This window comes from Oryctolagus cuniculus, chromosome 11 (genome assembly GCF_964237555.1).
Source record: "Oryctolagus cuniculus chromosome 11, mOryCun1.1, whole genome shotgun sequence".
Classification (NCBI taxonomy): domain Eukaryota; kingdom Metazoa; phylum Chordata; class Mammalia; order Lagomorpha; family Leporidae; genus Oryctolagus; species Oryctolagus cuniculus.
In genome coordinates, this window is record NC_091442.1 from 95,805,282 (window position 1) to 95,829,599 (window position 24,318).

At 41.1% G+C, this 24,318-nt stretch overlaps 1 protein-coding gene across 8 annotated transcripts in view; it reads right to left on the reverse strand.

Moving 5' to 3' along the window:
• EEA1 (early endosome antigen 1) overlaps positions 1 to 24,318 on the reverse strand; it is a 472,296-nt gene that overhangs the window by 126,928 nt on the left and 321,050 nt on the right. For all 8 annotated transcript variants that reach the window (XM_070052691.1, XM_070052692.1, XM_070052693.1 and 5 more), the window contains one exon: positions 1,273 to 1,365. In XM_070052691.1, the coding sequence (XP_069908792.1) occupies positions 1,273 to 1,365 (93 nt within the window). The remainder of the gene's footprint in view (positions 1 to 1,272; positions 1,366 to 24,318) is intronic.

Consider the following 24,318-nt stretch of genomic DNA (forward strand, 5'->3'; position numbering starts at 1 on the left):
CAAAAGGCCAGTGTTTGCTAATAATAACTGATAGAATTAAAAAGGAGAGAACGATCTAACATGGGAAGCGGGATACACAGCTGATTCATAGAATGACAAATGCTCTAAACAGGACTCTGGCCTCAGAATCAGCCCTTAAGGCATTCAGATCTGGCTAAAAAGCCCAAGAGAGTTTCTCAGGCATGGAAAGCCAAGACACTCTGGCAAAAAATGACCTAATTGAAAGATCTCTGTGAGTGAGATCCCAGTGGAAAGAATGGGCCATTAAAGAAGGAGGTACCTTTCTCTGAAGGGAGGAGAGAACTTCTACTTTGATTACAGCCTTGTCTAAATAAGGTCAGAGTTTGTGAACTCCAGAGGCTTCTATAGCCTTGACGGCTCATGACAAGAGCCTCAGGTGATTACTGACATCATAAATAAGAGTGTCAATTGTTAAATCAACAACAGGAGTCACTGTGCACCTGTTCCCCATGTAGGATCTCTGTCCTTAATGTGTTGTACTATGAAAATTAATGGTAAAACTAGTCTTCAAACAGAACTTTATAGTTTGTGTGTCTGTGTGGGTGCAAACTGTTGAAATCTTTACCTAGTATAGAGTTGATCTTCTGTATATAGACAATTAAAAACGAATCTTAATGAAGACTGGGATGGGAGATGGAGTAGGATATGGGATAGTTCGCAGGTGGGAAAGAGGTTATGAGGGGAAGAACTGCTATAATCCAAAAGCTGTACTTTTGAAATTTATATTTATTAAATAAAAATTTTCTATTAAAATAATTATTAAAATAGATAAATAACACAAATATTAAGGATAATTTTCCCAAAAAAAAGAAGTACCTACTGTCTCTATTAATTTTCATAATAAACTACCAGAGATTTAATAAAAAGTCTTCCAAAGTCATAAAAGAAACAGCAAATATACAAATTGTATAGATAAACTAATTTCTCATTAACTTGCAGTTCATGACAGTATATATACAGAACTAATTATTAATTCTTTATAAAAGACTAAAAAATCTTCATTAACTTGAAATGATAATAGCATTAAAGACAAATTGGCAATATATTTTTCAGTCTTAATATATACTCATAATCTCACAAATTTTTCAGTTAAATATCTACAACTATGATGCAAATGTTGCATTCCAATTTTTGTGAAAGATTGATAAGAACTTTTCCTACAGAAGTTTAAGTCACAATCATTACTCCAAATATTTCCTAATTTTCCTTGAAATAATACTGAATTTTGTTGCCAAAGTATTATTTTCATACCTCTGAAGAGCTTTCATTATTGACATCCACCGTGTTTATGGGAGTTGCTGATGAATCTAAATCAGAACCTTGAGAGCCAACTCTCCCAGGAGTCTGAAATACAAATAAAATGAAAAAATATCAAAGCAGATACTAAAATATATTCATAACCCATTTAATAATACAAATCTTCTCACATAAGTAAATGTCTTCACAATGACAAATGGTACTGTGGCTAATACTGGATCAAGATCTCCACATATATTCTCTCATTTTTAGTCTTTTAAAATTAACTAAATTTACTTTTGAATATAATGCTTTATATTCTTCAGCCTACTTTCATAGAACATTTAATCATAATAACATCTTTGAGAAAGATAAGGTAAACATTATCACTATGGAAGAAAAACACATTTAAAGGAGTTAAGTGGCCTGCTCATGATCATACTATTAACAACAACAACAAATAAAAAAACAGAAAGAAGTAAAACCAAATGATCTTCTGATTCCCCTTGCATTGCTCTTTACTACAAGAACTAAAACTATAGGGCTGGCATTGTGGTATAGCAGGTTAAGCTCCCACTTGTAACATCAGCATCCCATTTGGGTGCCAGTTCGAGACCTGGTCACTCCCATTTCCAATCCCTGCTAATGCACTCCTGAGAGAGCAGTGGAAGATGGTTGAAGTGCTTAGGCCCCTGCACTCATGTGAGAGACTTGGAAGAAGCTCCAAGCTCCTGGCTTTGGACCAGCCCAGCTCCAGCCATTGCAGCCAGTTGGGGAGTGAACTATGACAGACGATCTCTCTCTCTCTCCCTCCCTCTGTGTCTCTCCCTCTGTAAACTCTGTCTTTCAAATAAATAAATATTCACAAAAGAGAAAGGAAAAAAGGAAGAGAGGGATGAAGAGAAGGAGGGAGGAAGGGAGGGAAGGAGGGAAGGAAACTTAAACTACAATGACTTGAGGAGTGTCAAAACAACCAACATAGCACAAATTACCTAGTTGCCTCTTCATCAACCTCTCAAGCTAATCATTACCAGTCTGTCTCCAATATTTAAAGTGGCACCACTAGAGATACATTTTGGAGGATTAAAGGTCTTTTCCTCCTGCAACATTTGTACCATATATCATCTAATATCACTCATTAATATTTAGGGTTACTTTAAATGAATGTGAAATCTGTTGGATAAAAACAGATTCAGAGCACAAGGACTGATTCAATTCTCATCAAAGATATATATGGTACATACTAGCATTAATCTCACTTTGCACAAGAGCCAAAGCACAGAGACTAAGTAATCTGCACAAAGACACACACTGAATAAATGAAAGAATACATTTTAGTTTGTGCAGTGTAGTTTTTAATCACTAGCCCATACGGCTTGCCTCATAGACTTGTCATACAAAATGTACCTCAGGCACCCAAGATTGACAACTCACTATACATTTGCCTCAACACAAGAACATCCAATATATCATTACTAAATAGTCAACCTAAATGCCAAACAAGGATGCATTGATACTATTTTGAATTCATTAATTAAAATTATTAAAACTGGATAGAAATGGAAATATATATACAATATTATAATTATACATTAAAAATTACATAAGAGAAAAATTAAAAAGAAATATTCCAAAATGCAAATAATTTCTATGGCAAAACAGAATTATGAAAGTTTTGGCTTTTAGTTTTTCATGCTTTGTTTTTGTTAAATTTTTTCAAGATTTTAATACATATAAATTACCTTTATATTAAAAAATTAAAGATAAACAGACATCTTACATTGAATGTTCCACATTCCTTCTATTTTTCTTTTTATGCAGATATTTTACACATTTATTATATTTCATAGTAGAAATATATAAATTGGGAAACTGGGACAAGTAGGAAATAACAATTGATTAAAGCTACAAGGAAACTCCCAAGTGTTTCTTAAACATACTCCTCTAGGATGGTGTAAGATCAAGTTAAGTTCCTATTTTATATTCTAGAGGAGAATGGACCTAGAATGCTAAGACAACAAGGGGAAAATCAAATTATCTAGAACATTTTTTAAAACACAGCTTGGCCGGCGCTGTGGCTCAATAGGCTAATCCTCCACCTTGCGGCGCTGGCACACCGGGTTCTAGTCCCGGTCAGGGCGCCGGATTCTGTCCCGGTTGCCCCTCTTCCAGGCCAGCTCTCTGCTATGGCCAGGGAGTGCAGTGGAGGATGGCCCAGGTGCTTGGGCCCTGCACCCCATGGGAGACCAGGAAAAGCACCTGGATCCTGGCTCCTGCCATCGGATCAGCGCGGTGCGCCGGCTGCAGCGGCAGCCATTGGAGGGTGAACCAACGGCAAAAGGAAGACCTTTCTCTCTGTCTCTCTCTCTCACTGTCCACTCTGCCTGTCAAAAATAAAAAAAATAAAAATAAAAAAAAAAAAAACACAGCTTGAGCACCCCAACTCAAAAATCCAAAATGCTCCAAAATCTGAATGTGTCTGAGCATAAATATGACACCACAAGTGGAAAATTCCACATCACAAATGAAACTGTTTCATGCACAAAACTATTTAAAATCTTGTATAAAATTACCTACAGGCTATGTGTATAAGGTATATATGAAGCATAAATGAATTAGTGTTTACTCTTCGGTCCCATTCCCAAAACATCTCTACATGTAAGCAAATATTCCAAAAGGGTAAGAAATCAGAAATTCAAAACACTTTGGGTCTCAATCACTTCAGATAAGGGATACTGAACTTGTAGTTAACTTCTTTAGGCTTCTCAGAAAAACTCAAGGTTCTGTGAGTCTGAGTGAAGAATAACAAGAGGAATATTACTTTGTGCAACTATGTTTGCAATACAGATAGCACACTTCATCATCAGAGGCACATTTCAAAGGAAGAGACAGGCATTTCAGAAAAGTGATAAAAAGGAAGCCAAGGGGCCGGCGCCATGGCTCACTTGGTTAATCCTTGCGGTGCCGGCATCCCCTATGGGCACCGGTTCTAGTCTTGGCTGCTCCTCTTTCAGTCCAGCTCTCTGCTGTGGCCTGGGAGGGCAGTGGAAGATGGCCCAAGTGCTTGGGCCCCTGCACCAGCATGGGAGACCAGGAGGAAGCACCTGGCTCCTGGCTTCGGATTGGCGTAGCTCTGGCCATAGCAGCCATTTAGGAGGTGAACCAACTGAAGGAAGACCTTTCTCTCTGTCTCTGTCTCACTGTCTAACTCTATCTGTCAAATAAAAAAAATAAACAAGGAAGCCAAATATCAGTTAGTGATGGAGGAAATGATAGCTTTACCCCATCCAAGAATAGCAGCAGCCATCACACTGAAGCTTATCCAAGTCAGATAGATGATGGCCAAATTTCAATAAAGTATTGAAGAATCTTTGGCCAAAAGTAAAAGACAATCAGAGGAGCTAGATACAGGAGTCTCCATCTGGTCAACATTAGAAGACACTAGTCAAAATGATAAAAGTGTATGGCTTCCATTCTCAAAAAAACATTGGCAATTAAGTCAATTGAACAATCATACAAGAGTGAAATACTCATAAATTTTCGGAACTACTGATCCAGAGCAAATTCCACCTCAGCCCAATGGGAAGGGGTATGAAGTAATCCCACTACTGAGTACAAAGTTAAAACCTCAAAATTACTATGCTTTAGTTTCCTCTTTAAGATTAAAGAACTCAGCATAAAAATAACCCTCTGCCTCCTTGACAAATGAGAATTTGCTAATGGAAACAATGACACAAAGAAAAAACTGTAAAACCAAACACAAGGAAAGCTACATATCAACCTCAATTTGCTAACGGCTTTGATGAGGCTGGACTGGTTTTGCCCAATCCCTTAGCAGGCCAGGTCTTTTAACTGCAACATCACCTTCTACCCTCAGCTTCGTTGTTGCCCTTTCTTCTGGGAGGCTTCTGCTTTCTAGGCCTTGTAAAAGGTCCAGCAGACACAGCTCAGGAAATAACCAAAGCAGAGTTGCAGTGAAGCCAAGGATGTTTCTGCATTAGAAGAGGGCCCACACTTCCGGCAACTGAGAACTCATAGGGCTGGATCTGACATTCCTGATGTATCACACAGGCACCCCATCCTGCTGGCTCTGCAGTCTGTACTCATCAGGAAAGTTAGGCTCATCTTCCTAGGCAATGAGTTTTCAGCAACAGTTTCTATCTGTACTTTGTGGTGACACCAAGATGTTAGGAATGGGGACGCAGTGGGTCTCCATTTTGTCTTTCTGCTTGCTCTTTGTCATTCTATTTGTTCTGTGACCTTCCTAAAATGCTTATGACTTTTCTCTAAGTGGATATAGTTTTCTCCTCTGGACTGAAGGCATGATAAGGTCTTGTGAAACCACAACCATATAATCCACAGGTGTCCACACCAATGACTCAGGAGTCCAAACTTCTTTTTAGAGGGTCAGTCTCCTAAAGTTGGAATTGTCCTAAGTGTGTACTGATATAATCAAGTCTTTGAGGACATGTTTGAGGATGAATATATAAGATTCCTAGTCTTTATAACTGAGGGTTTTTTGATTTATTTGTTTGACTTACTATGTTGACTCCCATTTTACTGAAAAAATAAATAAATAAAAATAATATAAGAGTGAAGAATCAGATGATAAAGGAAGTGGTTAATATCCTGACTCTTTAAAATTATGTAGATATCATGTGGATACAGCAGACATACTGATCTCAGATTTCTCTTTGTCCTTCAGAGAGTCCTCAGGTTGTTGTTCTTGGCCTAGGGGATCTCAGATTTCCTGGTATAGCGTAAGAAAGAATCCTTGTTTTCCACATTAAATTTTCCCAAAATCTTTCTAAAACTTTCTAAACAGATGCAAAATAAGTCTTTATTGGGTTCATTTAATGTTCATAAAATGTTCATGTTTTAATTATTATAACAGCTACACTCCTCTACAAATACAAGGTTCTTTCCTAAAATGATATACTTATAAATTTATAAGACATAATTTATAAATAAATAAAAGCTAGTTCTGAACTTGATGATATATTCATGGATATGGCAAGGAAAGAACATTTACAAAATTAAAGAAAAGCATTAAAGTGATATAGTTAGTATGGATTACTATATGAAACTAAAAATTCATTTTTGATTCTTTAACCCTTTGACAGCTTCACACTGCAATGGTTTCTAAAAAACTAGTAACACCATCCCTAAGGGACTGGACACAAAAGCTGTATCTCCAAAGAACTCTATTTTCCCTATTTCTGTGTTTTTTATTTTCCAGGTTCCAGGTGGCTTCTCACCAATATTTACCTTGACTGAGAGGAATAAATTCAAAAAAATATTGTATTTCTACATAACCATATTGCCACCACCAAAAGTAGCCATTCTCACATTTGCTTAATATAATCCTAGTTGGGGCCAGTGTCGTGGCACAGTAGGTTAAGTGCCATCTGCAAAGCATCCCATGAGCATATTGGTTTGAGACCTGGCTGCTTCACTTCTGATCCAGCTCTCTGCTAATACACCTAAGAAAGCAGCAGAAGATGGCCCAATTACTTGGGCCTCTGCCACCCAAGTGGGAGACCCAGATGGAGTTTCAAGCTCCTGGCTTCAGCCTGGCCCAGCCCTGGCCATTGCAGCCATTTGGGGAGAGAACCAGTGGGTGGAAGATATCTCTCTTTCTCTCTCTCTCATTTTTTAAAAGATAAATAAAATAAATACTTTAAAATATTTAATAATAATCTTAGTTGATTTCAGTAAGCTCAACAAGCATGGGGAGTAAAATGAGGAAAAAGAAGGAAAACTATCCAAAGATATGGGGTTTTTGATGTGCCTATTTTTAAATATACCCCACTGATTGTTGCTGAATTGTTAGAGAGCTTCTGATTCTGTTCTGAGGCCACCAAAATCTCAATATTTCAAAAAGAATCCCAAATGCAATAAAACTGACCCTGAAGTAATACCACTCAGATAACTTTTCACTTAAAAAAGTTTACTCTGCAGGGCCAGTGCTGTGGCATAGCAAGTGAAGCTGCTGCCTGAAATGTCAGCATTCCATATGGGCACCGGTTCAAGTACTGGCTGCTCCACTTCCAATCCAGCTCCCTGCTATGGCCTAGGAAAGCAGCAGAAGATGGCCCAAGTGCTTGGGCCCCTCCACCCATGTCGGAGACCTAGAAGAAGCTCCTGGCTCATGTTTTCAGATCGGTGCAGCTATGGCCATTGCGGTCATCTGGGGAGTGAACCAGTGGATAGAAGACCTCTCTCTCTCTCTTTCTGCTTCTGCCTCTCTGTCACTCTGCCTTTCCAATAAATCTTTAAAAAAATATTTTATTCTGAGATCGGGGTTGGTGAACTCAAGAGGCTTCCATAGCCTTGGCAGCTCATGATAAGAGCCTCAGGTGATTACTGACATAAATAAGAGTGTCAACTGTTAAATCAACAACAGGAGTCACTGTGCACTTACTCCCCATATAGGATCGCTGTCCTTAATGTGTTGTGCTATGTCAATTAACGGCATAACTAGTACTCAAATAGTACTTTATACTTTGTGTTTCTGTGTGGGTACAAACTGTTGAAATCTTTACTTAGTATATACTAAATTAATCTTCTATATGAAGATAATTGAAAATGAATCTTGATGTGAATGGGATGGGAGAGGGAATGGGAGATGGGATGGTTCCAGGTGGGAGGGAGGTTATGGAGGGAAAAAGTTGCTATAATTCAAAAGTTGTAGTTTGGAAATTTATATTTATTAAATAAAAGTTAAAAAAATAGTTTATTCTGGAGTCTGGAATTTTGGCGCAGCACCCCATTTTAGAGAACCAATTCAATTCCTAACTACTTTGCTTTCAGTCCAGCTTCCTGCTAATGATCCTAGGGAGGCAGCAGAGGATGGCAAGTGTTTGGGCCCCTGTCACTCAGGGGGGAAACCTGGATCAGGTTCCAGTCTCCTGGTGTCAGCCTAGACCATTTGGAGAGTAAGCAAGCAGATGGAAGATATTTCTATATAATTTTCTTTCTCTCTCCCTCTAACTTTAAAAAAAATTAATAAATCTTTTTTAAAAGTTTTATTTTACAAAAACAATAACAATTCGTGCCAAAAATGTACAGTGATAAGGAGATTAAATATCCTCTAAGTTATATTTTTGAGAAAGTATTACATAAATTTAGCTATTTTTTACACCTAGAGGCCAAATGGAAGTACCTCAGGCATGAAGACAGATTAAGAGAACCAAGGACCAGGCTTTCAGGTAGACCACATCCTGAATAAGAAAACTAAACTAATGCATACAAAGAAGTAGAAAGCAATCTGGAAAAAGAAAAAAAACCAGGAGTAGTAAACGGAGGGAGTCTGAGTGTAATTAGAGTTCTGAGAATGAAGAGATCAATGCTAGTTCTGGTAATTGAAAAAGAAATTATTCCTTGAAGGAAATAATAAATTAAGTAGAATAGCAATAATTTCATCTAGATGAGGAAAATGCAAAGTAGATATGCAGAAATAACACTATACTTAAAGAAAAATACATATTTGACAGAAATTTATCAGAGAAATATATATACATTCAAACACACAAGTTAAACTGATAACATGGGGGATGGTGTTATTTTTTTGTTTTCTAAAGATTTGTCTATTATTTGAAAGGCAGAGTTAGAGAGAGAGAGAAGGAGAGACAGAGAGAGAGAGAGCGAGATCTTCCAACTGCTGGTTCACTCCCCAAATGGCTGCAATTGCCAGGGCTGGGCCAGGCAGAAGCCAATAGCCAGAAGTTTCTTCTGTGTCTCCCACACAAGTGCAGGTGCCAAGGACTTGGAACATCCTCTGCTGTTTTCCCAGGCAGGTGCTGCGGGCCACGGCTTTAACCAGATATGCAGTTAATTGCCCAGGTCCTGGTACAGCAGCTTGCTGCTGTTGTGATATCAGCATCCCAAAGGGGTGCAGGTTCATGTCCCAGGTGTTCCACTTCCAATCCAGCTCCCTGCTAACGCCCCTGGGAAAGCAGCAGAAGATGGCCCAAGTGTTTGGGCCCCTGCCATCTATGTGAGAGACCCACCAGAAGCTCCTGGTCCCAGCTTTGGCCTGGCCCAAACCCCAGCCATTGTAGCCATTTAGGGAGTGAACCAGAGGATGGAAGATCTCTGTCTCTGTAACTCTACCTTCCCAATAAAATAACCCTTTTAAAAGACACTGAAAATGTGGAATGAGACAGGAGATACAGAGCAAATATGTCATGTTCCAAATGAGAGCATGTCCAGAACTAGTTCGGACAATATTCAGGATTCACACAAAAACCAGCTGCCCCTGCTTCAATTATATATCAGTAAGACAAAAAGAATGTTTAAATATTAAAGAGGCAGAGACTTCTCAAAAACAAGTACTCCTAATCAAAACTAAGAAAACACAGAGTATACAGACCAAAAACAGGAAGAGGCAAACAAGTTTGCTAACAGTGACCTAAAGCACCCAATGTCTGAACAAGCCAGGCTCACCTCAGGAATTCAGAAAATGAGCAAGGCTACTACTACCCCTTGACAAAAACAAATTTTCCTAAAAGATTAAGTCCCTTCAAGCACTATTTGGGATTGAAGTCTGATCAAAATTTTTCCAAGCCCAGTTGAAAGAGCATTCCAAGCAAACTTAAAAGTAACTTGTAAGTAACTTATATGTTCAAAATAAAGAAACAGCTAACTAAGCTATAACATAATCATTCAATGCTTAACTATTAAAAATGGCAAGGGTGAAAGTTATGTAGAAAAATGAGCATGCATGATACAATCCCAAATCTACAAAAGAGGAAAAGTACAAAGTTTATAAATTATGTGACTTCAATTATATAAAAATATAAATATATATAATATAAATATTAAAAGATAAACATAACAGACTGCTAAGTTTATGCGAAGGTAATTTTTGTTGTTTTCCCCATGTTACTAACAGGAAGAAATTTGCATTAAAATGATTGCATAAGTGGAGGATGGCCCAAGTGCTTGAGCCCCTGTACCCACATGCAAGTCTCGGAAGAAGCTCCTGGCTCCTGGCTCCTGGCTCCTGGCTCCTGGCTTTGGATCGGCGCAGTTAGACCATTACGGCCATTTAGGGAGTGAACCAATGGAAGGAAAACCTTTCTCTCTGTCTCTCCCTCTCACTGTCTGTAACTCTACCTGTCAAATAAATAGATTAAAAAAAATGATTGCATAAACCATCCACCTACTTTCCTACCTACAAAAAAAGTTTCTATTACTACTGTCATATTAAAAAAAAAAAGATTTATTTATTTATTTGAGAGGCAGAGGCAGAAAGAGGGAGCGAGGTCTTCCATCCACTAGTTAACTCCCCAAATGGCCACAACAGCCGTAGCTAAGCTGATCCAAAGTCAGAAGCCAGGAGCTTCTTCCAGGTCTTCCCATGCAGGTACAGGGGCCCAAGGACTTGAGCCATCTTCTACTGCTTTCCCAGGACATAGCAGAGAGCTGTACCACAGTGTTGACCCCCATATTACTTCTTAAAACATTCAGATTTTGGGGCCAGCACTGCGGCTCATTAGGCTAATCCTCCGCCTTGCAGCGCCGGCACACCGGGTTCTAGTCCCGGTTGGGGCACCGGATTCTGTCCCGGTTGCCTCTCTTCCAGGCCAGCTCTCTGCTGTGGCCAGGGAGTGCAGTGGAGGATGGCCCAAGTGCTTGGGCCCTGCACCCCATGGGAGACCAGGATAAGCACCTGACTCCTGCCATTGGATCAGCACTGTGCGCTGGCCGCAGCGCGCTGGCCACGGCAGCCATTGAAGAGTGAACCAACGACAAAGGAAGACCTTTCTCTCTGTCTCTCTCCTCTCTCACTGTCCACTCTGCCTGTCAAAAAAAATTTTTTAAAAATTCAGATTTTAAAATCTAAAATTTGAAAAAATATTTGGACTTGACAAAGATTCAGAAACTTACAGTTATCAAACACCTATCATTAACTCAGACTGGCTAAAATCAAACAAACCAGGTTAAAAAAAGCTAACTGAAACAAAGCTATCTTTTTATTCACTACACTTCTGAATCCAACGTGTGGGTTTCCCACACCAAGCAATTCAATTCTCTGCAAAAATCAACTGCATGTCCTGTAATTTAATTCAATTCTGACCACAATGGAAGTAGTGCAAACCACACAGTCCTATACACTACCCCCTCCATTTCAGATGCCAATGGTAAGTAATGTGTCCCCAAGTTACCCACACTTCTTTTCAACTTGACTACAAACCAAGGGTTCCCACAGCCCTCTTCTCAGGTTCAATAACTTGCCATAATGGCTCAAAGAACTCAGGAAAACATTGTACTTAAGTTTACATAAAGGATACTATAAAGGATGTCAACGGCAGATGTAGAGGTCCATAGGATAAGGTCTAGGAGAATATGGAGTACGGGGGTTTCTGTTCTCATAGTTTGGAGTGCATCACCCTCCCAGCACATGGAGGCATTTAGCAACCCAGGATCTTTCTAAATTCCCTAGTTTAAGATTTTGATGCAAGTGCCATTATGTAGGTATGGCTGATTAAATCACTGACCATTGGGGATTGGTTCAATCACCAGCCTCTCCATTCCTGGAGGCTGGATGGTGGGTCAGAAAGTTCCAAATCTCTAATCATGTAGTTAATTCCTCTGGTAAATAGTTCTCAATACGAAGCCATGTAGGGGTCCATCAAGAATAATCTCATTATTGGAAAACAGTATAGAGACTCCTCAAAAAACTAAAAATAGAAGTATCTTCTGATCCAGCCATCCTACAACTGGGTATATATTCAAGGGAAATGTTGAAGAGACATCTGAACTTCTATGTTTACTTTATTATAGCTATATTTACAATATAGCTATATTTACAATAGTAAGATGGAAACAACCTAAGTGACCATCGACAGAAACTAATAAAGAAAATGAGTTGCATATACACTATGAAATACTACTAAGCCATAAAAAGGGATGAAATCCTGTCATTTGCAACATGGATGGAATTGGAGGTGACTACGTTAAGTGAAAACTGGAGGTTGTTATGTTAAGTGAAATAAGGCAAGCACAGAAAGACAAGTATCACATGGTCTCACTCATATGTGGAATCTAAAAAGGTTGATCTCATAGAAGTTGAATGTGTATCTTTCCAATTTCTAGAAGAGGCTGGGGAAAGCGGGGGCAGGCAGGGAAGGATGGAGAAAGGTTATTTAGTAGGTATTAAGTTATAACTAGATAACAGTAAGAACTTCTACGGCCACTGTTATGGGGTTGTGGGTTAAGCCATCGCCTGCAAAAATGGCATCCCATCTGGATGCCACTTCAAGTCCTGGCTGTTACACTTCCAATCCAGGTCCCTGGTAATGTGCCTGCAAAAGCAGCAAAAGATACTCAAGTCTCTGGGTGCCTGCACCCATGTGAAAGACAGAGAAGAAGCTCCTGGCTCCTGGCTACAGCCTAGCCCTGCCCAAGCCGTTGTGGCCATTTGGGGAGTGGACCAGCGGATGGAAGATTATCTCTCTCTCATTCTCTCTCTCTGTGTGTCTCTCTCTATCTCTCTCTCTGCCTTTCATATAAAATAAATAAATATTTAAAAAAAAAGAGTAAGTGGACTTAACCCTAATGGTAGAATTAGAAACATGCCAGGGGAATTCCAATTCAATTCCATCAAGGTGGCATGTTACCAATACCATCTCCTAGTCAAAGTAATCAGTTCCAGTTCATAACTGATCATAATGATATGATTAAGTGTCAAAGGGATCACATAAACAAGACTAGTGTCTGCTAATAATAACTGATAGAATTAAAAAGGAGAGAATGATCTAACATGGAAAGCAGGATACACAGCAGACTCATAGAATGGCAGATGTTCTAAACAGCACTCTGGCCTCACAATCAGCCCTTAAGGTATTCAGATCTGGCTAAAAAGCCCATGAGAGTTTCTTAGGCATAGAAAGCCAAGACACTCTGGAAAAAAAAAAAAATGACCTAAATGAAAGATCTCTGTGAATGAGATCCTGGTGGAAAGAACAGGTCATCAAAGAAAGAGGTACCTTTCTCTGAAGGGAAGAGAGAACTTCCACTTTGACTACAGCCTGTCTAAATAAGATCGAAGTTGGTGAACTCGAGAGGCTTCCATAGCCTTAGCAGCTCATGGCAAGAGCCTCGGGTGATTACTGACATCATAAATAAGAGTGTCAATTGTTAGTCAACAACAGGAGTTACTGTGCACCTGTTCCTCATGTAGGATCTCTGTCTTTAATGTGTTGTACTATGAGAATTAACAGTAAAACTACTACTAAAACAGTACTCTATATTTTCTGTGCCTGTGTGGCGCAAACTTGAACTCTTTACTTAGTAAATATTAAGTAGATCTTCTGTATATAAAGAAAATTGAAAATGAATCTTGAAGAAGAATGGGATGGGAGAGGGAGTGGGAGATGGGATGGTTGCGGGTGAGAGGGAGGTTATGGGGGGAAAAAGCCACTATAATCCAAAAGTTGTACTTTGGAAATTTATAATAATTAAATAAAAGTTAAAAAAAAAAAGAGTAACAACTTCTGGTGTTCTATTGCATGGTAGGGTGATAATGCACTATGTATTTGTCTCTTAAAAAAGTAACAGATAGATATTTTTACCATAAAGAAATTATAAATATCTGAGGAGATAGATGTGTTACCCTGGCTGGTCATTACACAATATACACTGGTATTAAAAGAACATATGGTGGGCGATGCTCTGGTGCAGCAGGTTTGAGTCCCGTCTGCTCCACTTCTGATTCCGCCCTGCTAGTGTGCCTGGGAAAGCAGTGGAGGATGGCCCAAGTCCTTGGGCCCTTGCACCCATTTGAAAGACCCGGAAGAAGCTCCTGGCTCCTAGCTTCAGTTCAGCTCAGCTCAGGTAGGTGTGGCCATTTGGGAAGTGAACCAGAGGACAGAAGCTCTCTCCTTCTCTCTCCATAACTCTTTCAAATAAATAAAATAAATCTTTAAAAAATGGGGGGCTGGCACTGGGGCACAGTGGGTTAACGCCCTGGCCTGAGGCACCAGCGTCCGATATGGGTGCTGGTTCTAGTCCTGGCTGCTCCTCTTCTGATCCAGCTCTCTAGTATGGCCTGGGAAAGCAGTAGAAGATGTCCAAGTGCTTGGGCCCCTGCACTCTCGTGGGAGACCCTGAGGAAGCTCCTGGCTTCCAATTGGGGCAGCTCAGGCCGTTGCAGCCATCTGGAGAGTGAACCAGTGGATGGAAGACCTCTCTCTGCCTCTACATCTCTCTGTAATTCTTTCAAATAAATAAAATAAACATTTAAAAAATATATGGTACCCCATAAATATGTTCAATTTTTATGAATCAACTAAAAACTTTTTTTTTTTCAACAGGCAGAGTGGACAGTGAGAGAGAGAGATAGAGAGAAAGGTCTTCCTTTGCCATTGGTTCACCCTCCAATGGCCGCCACGGCCGGTGCACCACACTGATCCGAAGGCAGGAGCCAGGTGCTTCTCCTGGTCTCCCATGGGGTGCAGGGCCCAAGCACTTGGGCCATCCTCCACTGCACTCCCGGGCCATAGCAGAGAGCTGGCCTGGAAGAGGGGCAACGGGGACAGAATCCGGCACCCGAACTGGGACTAGAACCGGGACTAGAACCCGGGGTGCCGGCGCCGCAGGCAGAGGATTAGCCTAGTGAGCCATGGTGCCGGCCGAGAAATGAAAATTTATTATAAAGCATAATTATCAGCACTGATTTTGTTACTCCATTTCACCATTATCCAATTAGAAAGATTTTCAAATTCATGTCTGAAAAGCCAACTATTAGCCGGCACCGCAGCTCAATAGGCTAATCCTCCACCTAAGAGCGCCGGCACACCGGGTTCTAGTCCCGGTCGGGGCGCCGGATTCTGTCCCAGTTGCCCCTCTTCCAGGCCAGCTCTCTGCTGTGGCCAGGGAGTGCAGTGGAGGATGGCCCAAGTGCTTGGGCCCTGCACCCCATGGGAGACCAGGAGAAGCACCTGGCTCCTACCTTCGGATCAGCGCAATGCACCGGCCGCAGCGGCCATTGGAGGGTGAACCAACGGCAAAAGGAAGACCTTTCTCTCTGTCTCTCTCTCTCACTGTCCACTCTGCCTGTAAAAAAAAAAAAAAAAAAGAAGCCAACTATTAGATGCAGATGTTAAGAAAGATACTTTAAACATAGGGTCCTAAGTATCCTTTTGATACTCTTTAGAGCTAAGAACTTAGCACATAAAATTAAAAAGTATATTTGCAAATGATGAAAACCATCTCATGAGGGAAAAAATTTTTCACAGAAAATAGTAAAGACTTGACATTTTAGCTTATCATACACTCTCTGGGTAACTGCATTTACTCCCTTAATTTTAATTACCACCATTGCTGACTCAAAATCTAATCCAGACTTCTGGATATTTCCCTGTTCTATTAAATAGTTTTATCTTAATGACTTGAGAACAATACAAACTTACTCAAAACAAAATTCATTATCCTTTTTCATAAACTCTCACTTCTCTGCATCTCCCACCTCAAACTACAGAACCATCATCACATATTTATTTTGCATAAATCCAAAGCATCACCCTTATCTTGTGTAAATCCGAAGCATCACCCTTAACTCCGCCCTCTCCCTGAACCTTCACATCCAATCACCAAATGACGTAAATTACCTACATAAAAAAATTTTTTTTGACAGGCAGAGTGGACAGTGAGAGAGAGACAGAGAGAAAGGTCTTCCTTTGCCATTGGTTCACCCTCCAATGGCCGCCGCGGCCAGCGCACTGAGGCCCACACACCGCGCTAATCCGATGGCAGGAGCCAGGTACTTATCCTGGTCTCCCATGGGGTGCAGGGTCCAAGCACTTGGGCCATCCTCCACTGCACTCCCTGGCCACAGCAGAGAGCTGGCCTGGAAGAGGGGCAACCGGGACAGAATCCGGCGCCCCGACCGGGACTAGAACCCGGTGTGCCAGCGCCGCAAGGCGGGGGATTAGCCTAGTGAGCCGCGGCGCCGGCCTACCTACATAAATTTTTAATCTATCCTTCTTTCTCCATATTTTTGGCCACCACCTTAATTCAACTTGTCATCTTCCCTTACATGAATTATCAAAGACAGAGACCTAATTTAGCACTCTAGACCTCACATTTCAGGTTGCTTCCTAAAACATCAAAAAATAGATTACTCACAGTACTTCAAATGCTTTACAACCAAAAAAAAAAAAAAACCTTTATTCATTTCAACCATTTACCATCACAGGAGAAAAGTCTGCCCTTCCCAGTATGATCTCTTGCTTTGTTAATAATACCCTGACACAGGGCTGGCACTGTAGCACAGTGGTTTAAGCCACCATCTACAGTGCTGGCATCCCATAGGTTCGAGTCCTGGTAGCTCTACTTTCTATCCAGCTCCCTGCTAATGTACCTGGAAAAGCAGCAGAAGATGGCCAAGTCTTTGGGCCCCTGAACCCAACTGGGGAACCTAGAAGAAGCTCCTGGATATTGACTTTGGCCTGGCCTAGCCCCAGCTGCTGCTGCCATTTGGTGATTGACTCAGCGGACGGAAGATCTCTCTCTCTGTCATTTTCTCTCTCTCTGTAACTCTGCCTTTCAAAATAAATAAATAAATCTTAAAAAATAATAATATCCGGACATATTAAAAACCTCAGTTAAAATCCAATTGAACTTAGATATCTGTACTGTTCTAAAGTAGCATTATTCATGATAGCTAAAAGATGGAAGAAATCCAATGTCCATCAACAGATGGATAAAAAAATTTGTTATACACAGACAATGGAATATCATTCAGCCTTTAAATAAAATGAAACTCAAATGTGCTACAACAGGAAGTTAAAAAGCACTGTTAGGTGAGAAGCATTGTTAGGTATAAAAAAACCTGTTGTATGGTTCCATTTATATGGGGTGACTAAGAATAATCAAATTCATAGTGACAGAAAGTAGGACAGTGGTCATCAGGTACTGAGGAGCAATGGAGAGGTACTGCTTAACAGAGTCTGAAATGGTGAAGAAGTTCTGGAAATGGAAAGTTATAATTATGCTACAAGGTGAATGTACTTAATGACACACTAAACTGTAAAATGGCAAAAATGGTAAACTTTATACTATGCATATTTCATTACAATTTGAAATTTTCTTTTTTTTTAAGATTTATTTATTTATTTGAAAGGCAGAGTTACACAGAGAGAGAAGGAGAGGCAGAGAGAAATGGGTCTTCCATCTGCTGGTTCACTCCCCAATTGGCTACAACAGCTGGAGCTGCGCTGATCCAAAGCCGGGAGCCAGGAGCTTCTTCTGGGTCTCCCACACGGGTGCAGGGGCCCAGGGACTTGGGCCATCTTCTAACTGCTGTCCCAGGCCATAGCAGAGAGCTAGATTGGAAGTGGAGCAACTGAGTCTCGAACTGGCGCCCAAATGGGATGGTGGCACTACAGGTGGTAGCTTAACCCACTATGTCAAAGCACCAGCCCTGAAATTTTCTTAAATTTTAAAAACTTAGCAGAATATTAAGTTGATAGCATAATCTCATAAAGAAAATAACTACTTAAGTATTTAAGAACACAACTAATTGGTGGGATATAATATAAGCAGAAAAAGAACTGCTAAATTTTTTAAATACACAGTAAAATTCATTTAATAATCTTATCAGCAATATTAATATTATTACCTAAAGATATGTTATAAATATTTTACGGAAAAATTATTTTAATGCTAAGAACCAAGATATTTGGTATATTTTTAATGATATGCAGTTTCAAAAAAGTTTTTAAAAATTCATATTAAATTTGAACTCATGTTTTATTTTTCACTTTTCAAATATATATACTTATATATATTTTATATTATATATATATATTCTAGTTCTTACAACTCAAAAGCTTAGAAGACAGAAGCAATGAACATCTGAAGTACTCATAGTATGATGTCTACATACCACTTAACACTAAAAGGAACCATGACCTTTTGGAAAATGGCTGATTACAAATGTAGGGAAAGAAATGTACAATTTGACATATTTGTTGTACCAAAATCAAGGAAACTAGTGAACACCAGTGACGAGTCACCCTGAAACTACTCCCATTAGCAAAAGCTAGAGTAATTTACCATCAGCAAATACCAATGACTGCACCAGAGCAATCATTACCCAGTTCCCCTAACAGATGTTAGGGTTTCCATCTGGTAGGAGGGACTGTGAGGAGTCAGATGGGCTAATAGATAGGGGATCACAATGGAATTTGGGGTGTAAAATATTTGCTTCCTTCCCCAAAATGTTATCTTTAGCAAGGACAAACGGGCTGACTGCCTTCCTTCTGAATCTCCAAATTTACCATGAACTCATAGCTTTCTGTGAAAACAAGTTATCTATCCAACCCTTAGCAGGCCAGACAGGATGCAGAATTGTAAATGAGGTCTTTTTTTTTTTTTTTTTTTTTTTTTTGACAGGCAGAGTGGACAGGGAGAGAGAGAGACAGAGAGAAAGGTCTTCCTTTTGCCGTTGGTTCACTCTCCAATGGCTGCCGCGGCCAGCGCGCTGCGGCCAGCGCATCTCACTGATCCAAAGCCAGGAGCCAGGTGCTTCTCCTGGTCTCCCATCCTCCACTGCACTCCCTGGCCACAGCAGAGAGCTAGACAGGAAGAGGAGCAACCAGGACAGAATCCGGCGCCCCGACCAGGACTAGAACCCGGTGTGCTGGCGCCACAGGCAGAGGATTAGCTTATTGAGCCGCGGGCACCAGCCTAAATGAGGTCTTTTGATGGTTTTTGTCAGGGCCTGGTAACTGAATGCTAATCTGATTGTCAAGTTTTTTTTTTCCTTCAAAATTGTAGTTTAAAAGCCCACTGCCACCAAACCCTTTGGGTTTTTCCTCGCTTGGAAGCCCCCTTCCACGCCACTTTGGCTGGAGGCCTTTGACTCTAATAAATACTTTTAAATCTCTTTGCCTTCTGCCTGGAAATTCTTCTTCCATGTGACACAAAGAACCAAGGTAACAATAATTTCTCTACCTCTGTTTTCCCTTAACACCACCAGTAAATATTCCATTAGCTAATACATATGACATGAGTAAGAATAAAATCTAAAAGAATACAATCTACTTTCTACAAAACCAAATAAAGTTGAATAGCCAAAGCAAACATCGGATGAGAGAAGTATATACCCACTTCCATTCAAATGGGGAAAAAATTATTTGTGGCCTAAAATTTAGCCATCTACCATGTTTGTGAATAAAATCAATACTTATTCAAAAATATGTATAAAGGAAAAATAACAAGAAAACAAAATACAAATTGTAGAAACGTTTATATCCATAGGCTAAATACAGGAAAGAAAAGTCTCCTAATGGTGAAAGCGTCAGAATATAAACATTCATATAGTTTTTCCAGAGATGAGAAAACTGTACAGTCAAAATCAAAATGCAGTGAGTGTGGCTAAAAGCTAATTGCAGATCTCTTGCTTCTACATATTACCTTTGCTGGCTAATGACTAAGGGTGTATCTTGTGAAACTATGTGGGCCCAATTCCAAGTGACTGAGAAAGGACACAACCCAAGTGTTCTGCCTAAGTTGACAGAAACGCACCCTGCACTGTTATCTTACAACCATATTCTGGGTTTTTTATTGTTCACTGCATACCAGGGGTTCGAAATTGTGAGCCCTAGTGGACAGAATACTATAAAAAGCTGTGTAACTCACTGTTGCGGGCTGCACTCTGGTAAGGAGTGTCGGTCCTGATTGGTTGCCTTGCCTCTCAAATTCACATGTGACTGTCACAGGTTTTTGTAATATTCTATTTTAGCTGACAAGTGGATGCAACAAAGCCACATCATTTGAGATGCTCACCCTTTATAGATGCATCACGTATGGGCACTGGTTCAAGTCCCAGCTGCTGCACTTCCAATCCAGCTCTCTGCTATGGCCTGGGAAAGCAGTAGAAGATGGCCCAAGTCCTTGGGCTGCTGCACCGCATGGGAGACCCAGAGGAAGCTCTGGGCTCCTGGCTTCAGACTAGTGCAGCTCCAGCTGTTGTGGCCAATTGGGGAGTGAACCAGTGGATGGAAGACCTCTCTCTCTCTCTCTCTCTCTCTCTCTGCCTCTCCTTCTCTCTCTGTATAACTCCAACTTTCATATAAATAAAGAAATCTTTAAAAAAAATAGCTATATACTCTGGCCTCAGAATCAACCCTTAAGGCATGCAGATCTGGCTGAAAAGCCCATGAGAGTATTTCAGGCATGGAAAGACAAGACACTCTGGGCGGGGGGGGGGGGGGGGGGGGGGGGGGATGACCTAAATGAAAGATCTCTGCGAGTGAGATCCCAGGGAAAAGAACAGGTCATCAAAGAAGGAGGTACCTTTCTCTGAAGGGAGGAGAGAACTTCCATTCTGACTACGACCTTGTCTAAATATGATCAGAGTCGGTGAACTCAAAAGGCTTCCATAGCCTTAGCAACTCATGACAAGAGCCTAGGGTGATTACTGATGCCATAAACAGAGTGTCAAATTGTTAAGTCAACAACAGGAGTCACTGTGCACTTACTCCTCATGTAGGATCTCTGTCCTTAATGTGCTGTACATTGTGATTTAATGCTATAACTAGTACTCAAACAGTATTGTTCACTTTGTGTTTCTATGTGGGTGCAAACTGTTGAAATCTTTACTTAATATATGCTAAACTGATCTTCTGTATATAAAGAGAATTGAAAATGAATCTTGATGTGAATGGAAGGGGAGAGGGAGTGAGAAAGGGGAGGGTTGCGGGTGGGAGGGAAGTTATGGGGGGGAAGCCATTGTAATCCATAAGCTGTACTTTGGAAATTTATATTCATTAAATAAAAGTTAAAAAAAAGAGCTATAAATCCATGAGTTCAGAAAATATATAAAGACCCATGAGTTAGTCAACTTATCTTTGACAAAAGGGCAAGACATTCTATTTTAACTGACATGAAGACATACTTTCAACAAATGGTACTGGAACATCTGGACATCCACATGCAAAAGAACTAAAAGAATCTGCACTCACCATAAAAATTAACTCGGAATGGATCAAAAAAATAAATGTAAAACTCAAAACTACAAAACTGTAAAAGATAACACCATGGAAAATTGAGATGACCTTGGTCTTGGCAGTAATTTTTTAGATACAACATCAAAGGCAGGGTCCATGAAAGAATTGATATGCTAGACTACATTAAAATTAAAAATTACTGCTCTTTGAAACACACTATCAAGAGAATGAAAAGGCAAGACATACTAGAAATGAATTTTTGAAAAAGACATATTTGAAAAAGAACTATTAGCAAAAATGTATAAATAATTCTTTTTTTTCAGACTTATTTTTAGTTATTTGAGGCAGAGTTAAAGAGAGAGAGGAAGAGGCAGAGACAGAAGTCTTCTACCCATTGGTTCACTACCCAAATGGCCACAACAGCTGGGGCTGGGCCAGGCCAAAGCCAGGAGCCAGGAATTCCATCAGGGTCTCCCAAGTGGGTGCAGGGACCTAAGCACATCGGCCATCCTCCACTGTTTTCCCAGGAACACTAGCAGGGAGCTGGATCAGAAGTAGGGCAGCCGGGATTCAAACAGGTGCCCAAACAGGATACCGGCATTGCTGGCAGCACCTTAACCTGCTACGCCACCACACCAGCTCCAAAGAATTCTTAAAAGTCAATGATAAGAAAGTAAACAGGCCGGCGCTGCAGCTCACTAGGCTAATCCTCCGCCTGCAGTGCCGACACATCAGGTTCTAGTCCTGGTTGGGGCGCCGGATTCTGTCCTGGTTGCTCCTCTTCCAGTCCAGCTCTCTGCTGTGGCCAGGGAGTGCAGTGGAGGATGGCCCAAATGCTTGGGCCCTGCACCCCATGGGAGACCAGGAAAAGCACCTGGCTCCTGGCTTCGGATCAGCGCGGTGCACCGGCCACAGTGCACCAGCCGCGGCGGTCATTGGAGGGTGAACCAACGGCAAAGGAAGACCTTTCTCTCTGCCTCTCTCTCTCTCACTGTCCACTCTGCCTGTCAAAAAAAAAAAAAAAAGAAAGAAAGAAAGAAAGTAAACAACCCAAATGACCACAATGGCCAGAGCTGGGCCTATCCAAACCAGGATCCAAGAACTGCTTCCAGGTCCCCCACATGGGTGCAGGAGCCCAAGCACTTGGGCCATCTTCCACTACTTTCCCAGGAGCTAGATCAGAAGTAGAGCAGCTGGGATTCTAACTGTTGCCCATATTGGATGCTGGCACTGCAGGCAGCAGCTTTACCAGTTATGTCACAGCACCAGCCCCAACCTGGTCCTTTTTCTGACTGGCATCTTTAATGGTTCAATAAACCTTTCATTTCAGAGGTTCCCTTGGCCTTAACAGTCAACCAAGATATCCTTAGCAGGTTAATGAATAAATAACTGTAGCAGATCCAGACAATAACGTATTAATCAGCACAAAAAAAAAAATGAGCTATCAAGCCATTAAAAGACACAGAGGAAACTTAAATGTATATTACTAAGAAGTCAACTGAAAAATACTACATGTTGTATGATTCCAACCATATGTCTTTTGAAAAGGCAAAACTAAGACAGTGAAAAGACCATCACTGTCAAGAGTTTAAGTCTAAAGTGGGATGCATAGGTGGAATACAAAGGACATGTAGGAAGATGAAATTACCCTGCATGGTACTATAATGGTGGAAATATTATAAATTTGTCCACAGGATATATAGCACCAAGTATGATGCCTAATAGAAAGTAAGGACTCCAGATGATAATGAGGTATCAATGTAGGTTCATCATTTGTAACATACAGACCATTCTGGTATGGAATGTTAATAATATGGCAGGCTACACGTATGTTGGGACAGGCAGTATATGGGAAATCACCGTTGGGAAGATGGCTCAAGTCCCTGGGCCCATGCACGCGCATAGGAGAACCAGAAGAAGCTCCTGGCTCCTGGCTTCAGATTGCGGCCATCTGGGGAGTGAACTAGCAGATGGAAGACCTCTCTCTTTCTCTCTCTCTGCCTCTGCCTCTCTGTAAGTCTTTCAAATAAATCTTTTAAAAAAAATCACTATTTTCCAGGGCCAGCACTGTAGCATAGTGGGTGAAGCCACCGCCTGCAGTGCCAGCATCACATATGGCCACCGGTTCCAGTCCAGCTGCTCCAATTTCAATCCAGCTCTCTGCTGTGGCCTGGGAAAGCAGTGGAAGATGGCTCAAGTCCTTGGACCCCTGCACCAATGTGCAAAGACTCAGAGGATGCTCCTGGCTCCTGGCTTCGGATCAGTGCAGCTCCAGCCATTGTGGCCATGTGGGGTGTGAACCAGTGGATGGAAGACCTCTCTCTCTTTCTCTCTGCCTCTCCTCTGTGTAAATCTGACTTTCCAATAAATAAATCTTTTAAAAAAAAATCACTATTTTCCAAAGGCTGATGAAATCAATTTTTTTTAAGATTTTATTTATTGATTGGCAAGTCAGAGTTACACGGAGAGAGGAGAGGCAGAGAGAGAGAGAAAAAGAGAGAGGTCTTCTATCCGCTGGTTCACTCCCCACATGGCCGCAACGGCCGGAGCTGCGCCGATCTGAAGCCAGGAGCCAGGAGCTTCTTCCAGGTCTCCTACATGGGTACAGGGGCCCAAGGACGTGAGCCACCTTCCACTGCTTTCTATGGCTAGAGCTGGGCCGATCTGAAGCCAGGAACCAGGAGCTTCTTCTGGATCTTCCATGTGGGTGCAGGGACCTAAGTGCTTGGGCCATCTTCTACTTCTACAGAGAGCTGGTTCAGAAGTGGAGCAGGGACCGGTGCTGTGGCTCACTTGGTTAATCCTCTGCCTGAAGCACCGGCATCCCATATGGGCACCGGTTCTAGTCCCAGCTGTTCTTCCAGTCCAGCTCTCTGCTATGGCCTGGGAAGGCAGTGGAAGATGGCCCAAGTCCTTGGGCCCCTGCACCCACATGGGAGACCAGGACGAAACACCTGGCTCCTGGCTTCGGAGTGGCGCAGCTCCAGCCATTGCAGTCATTTGGAGAATGAACCAACAGACGGAAGACCTGTCACTGTCTGTAACTCTACATCTCAAATAAATAAATAAAATCTTTAAAAACAAAAAAAAAGTGGAG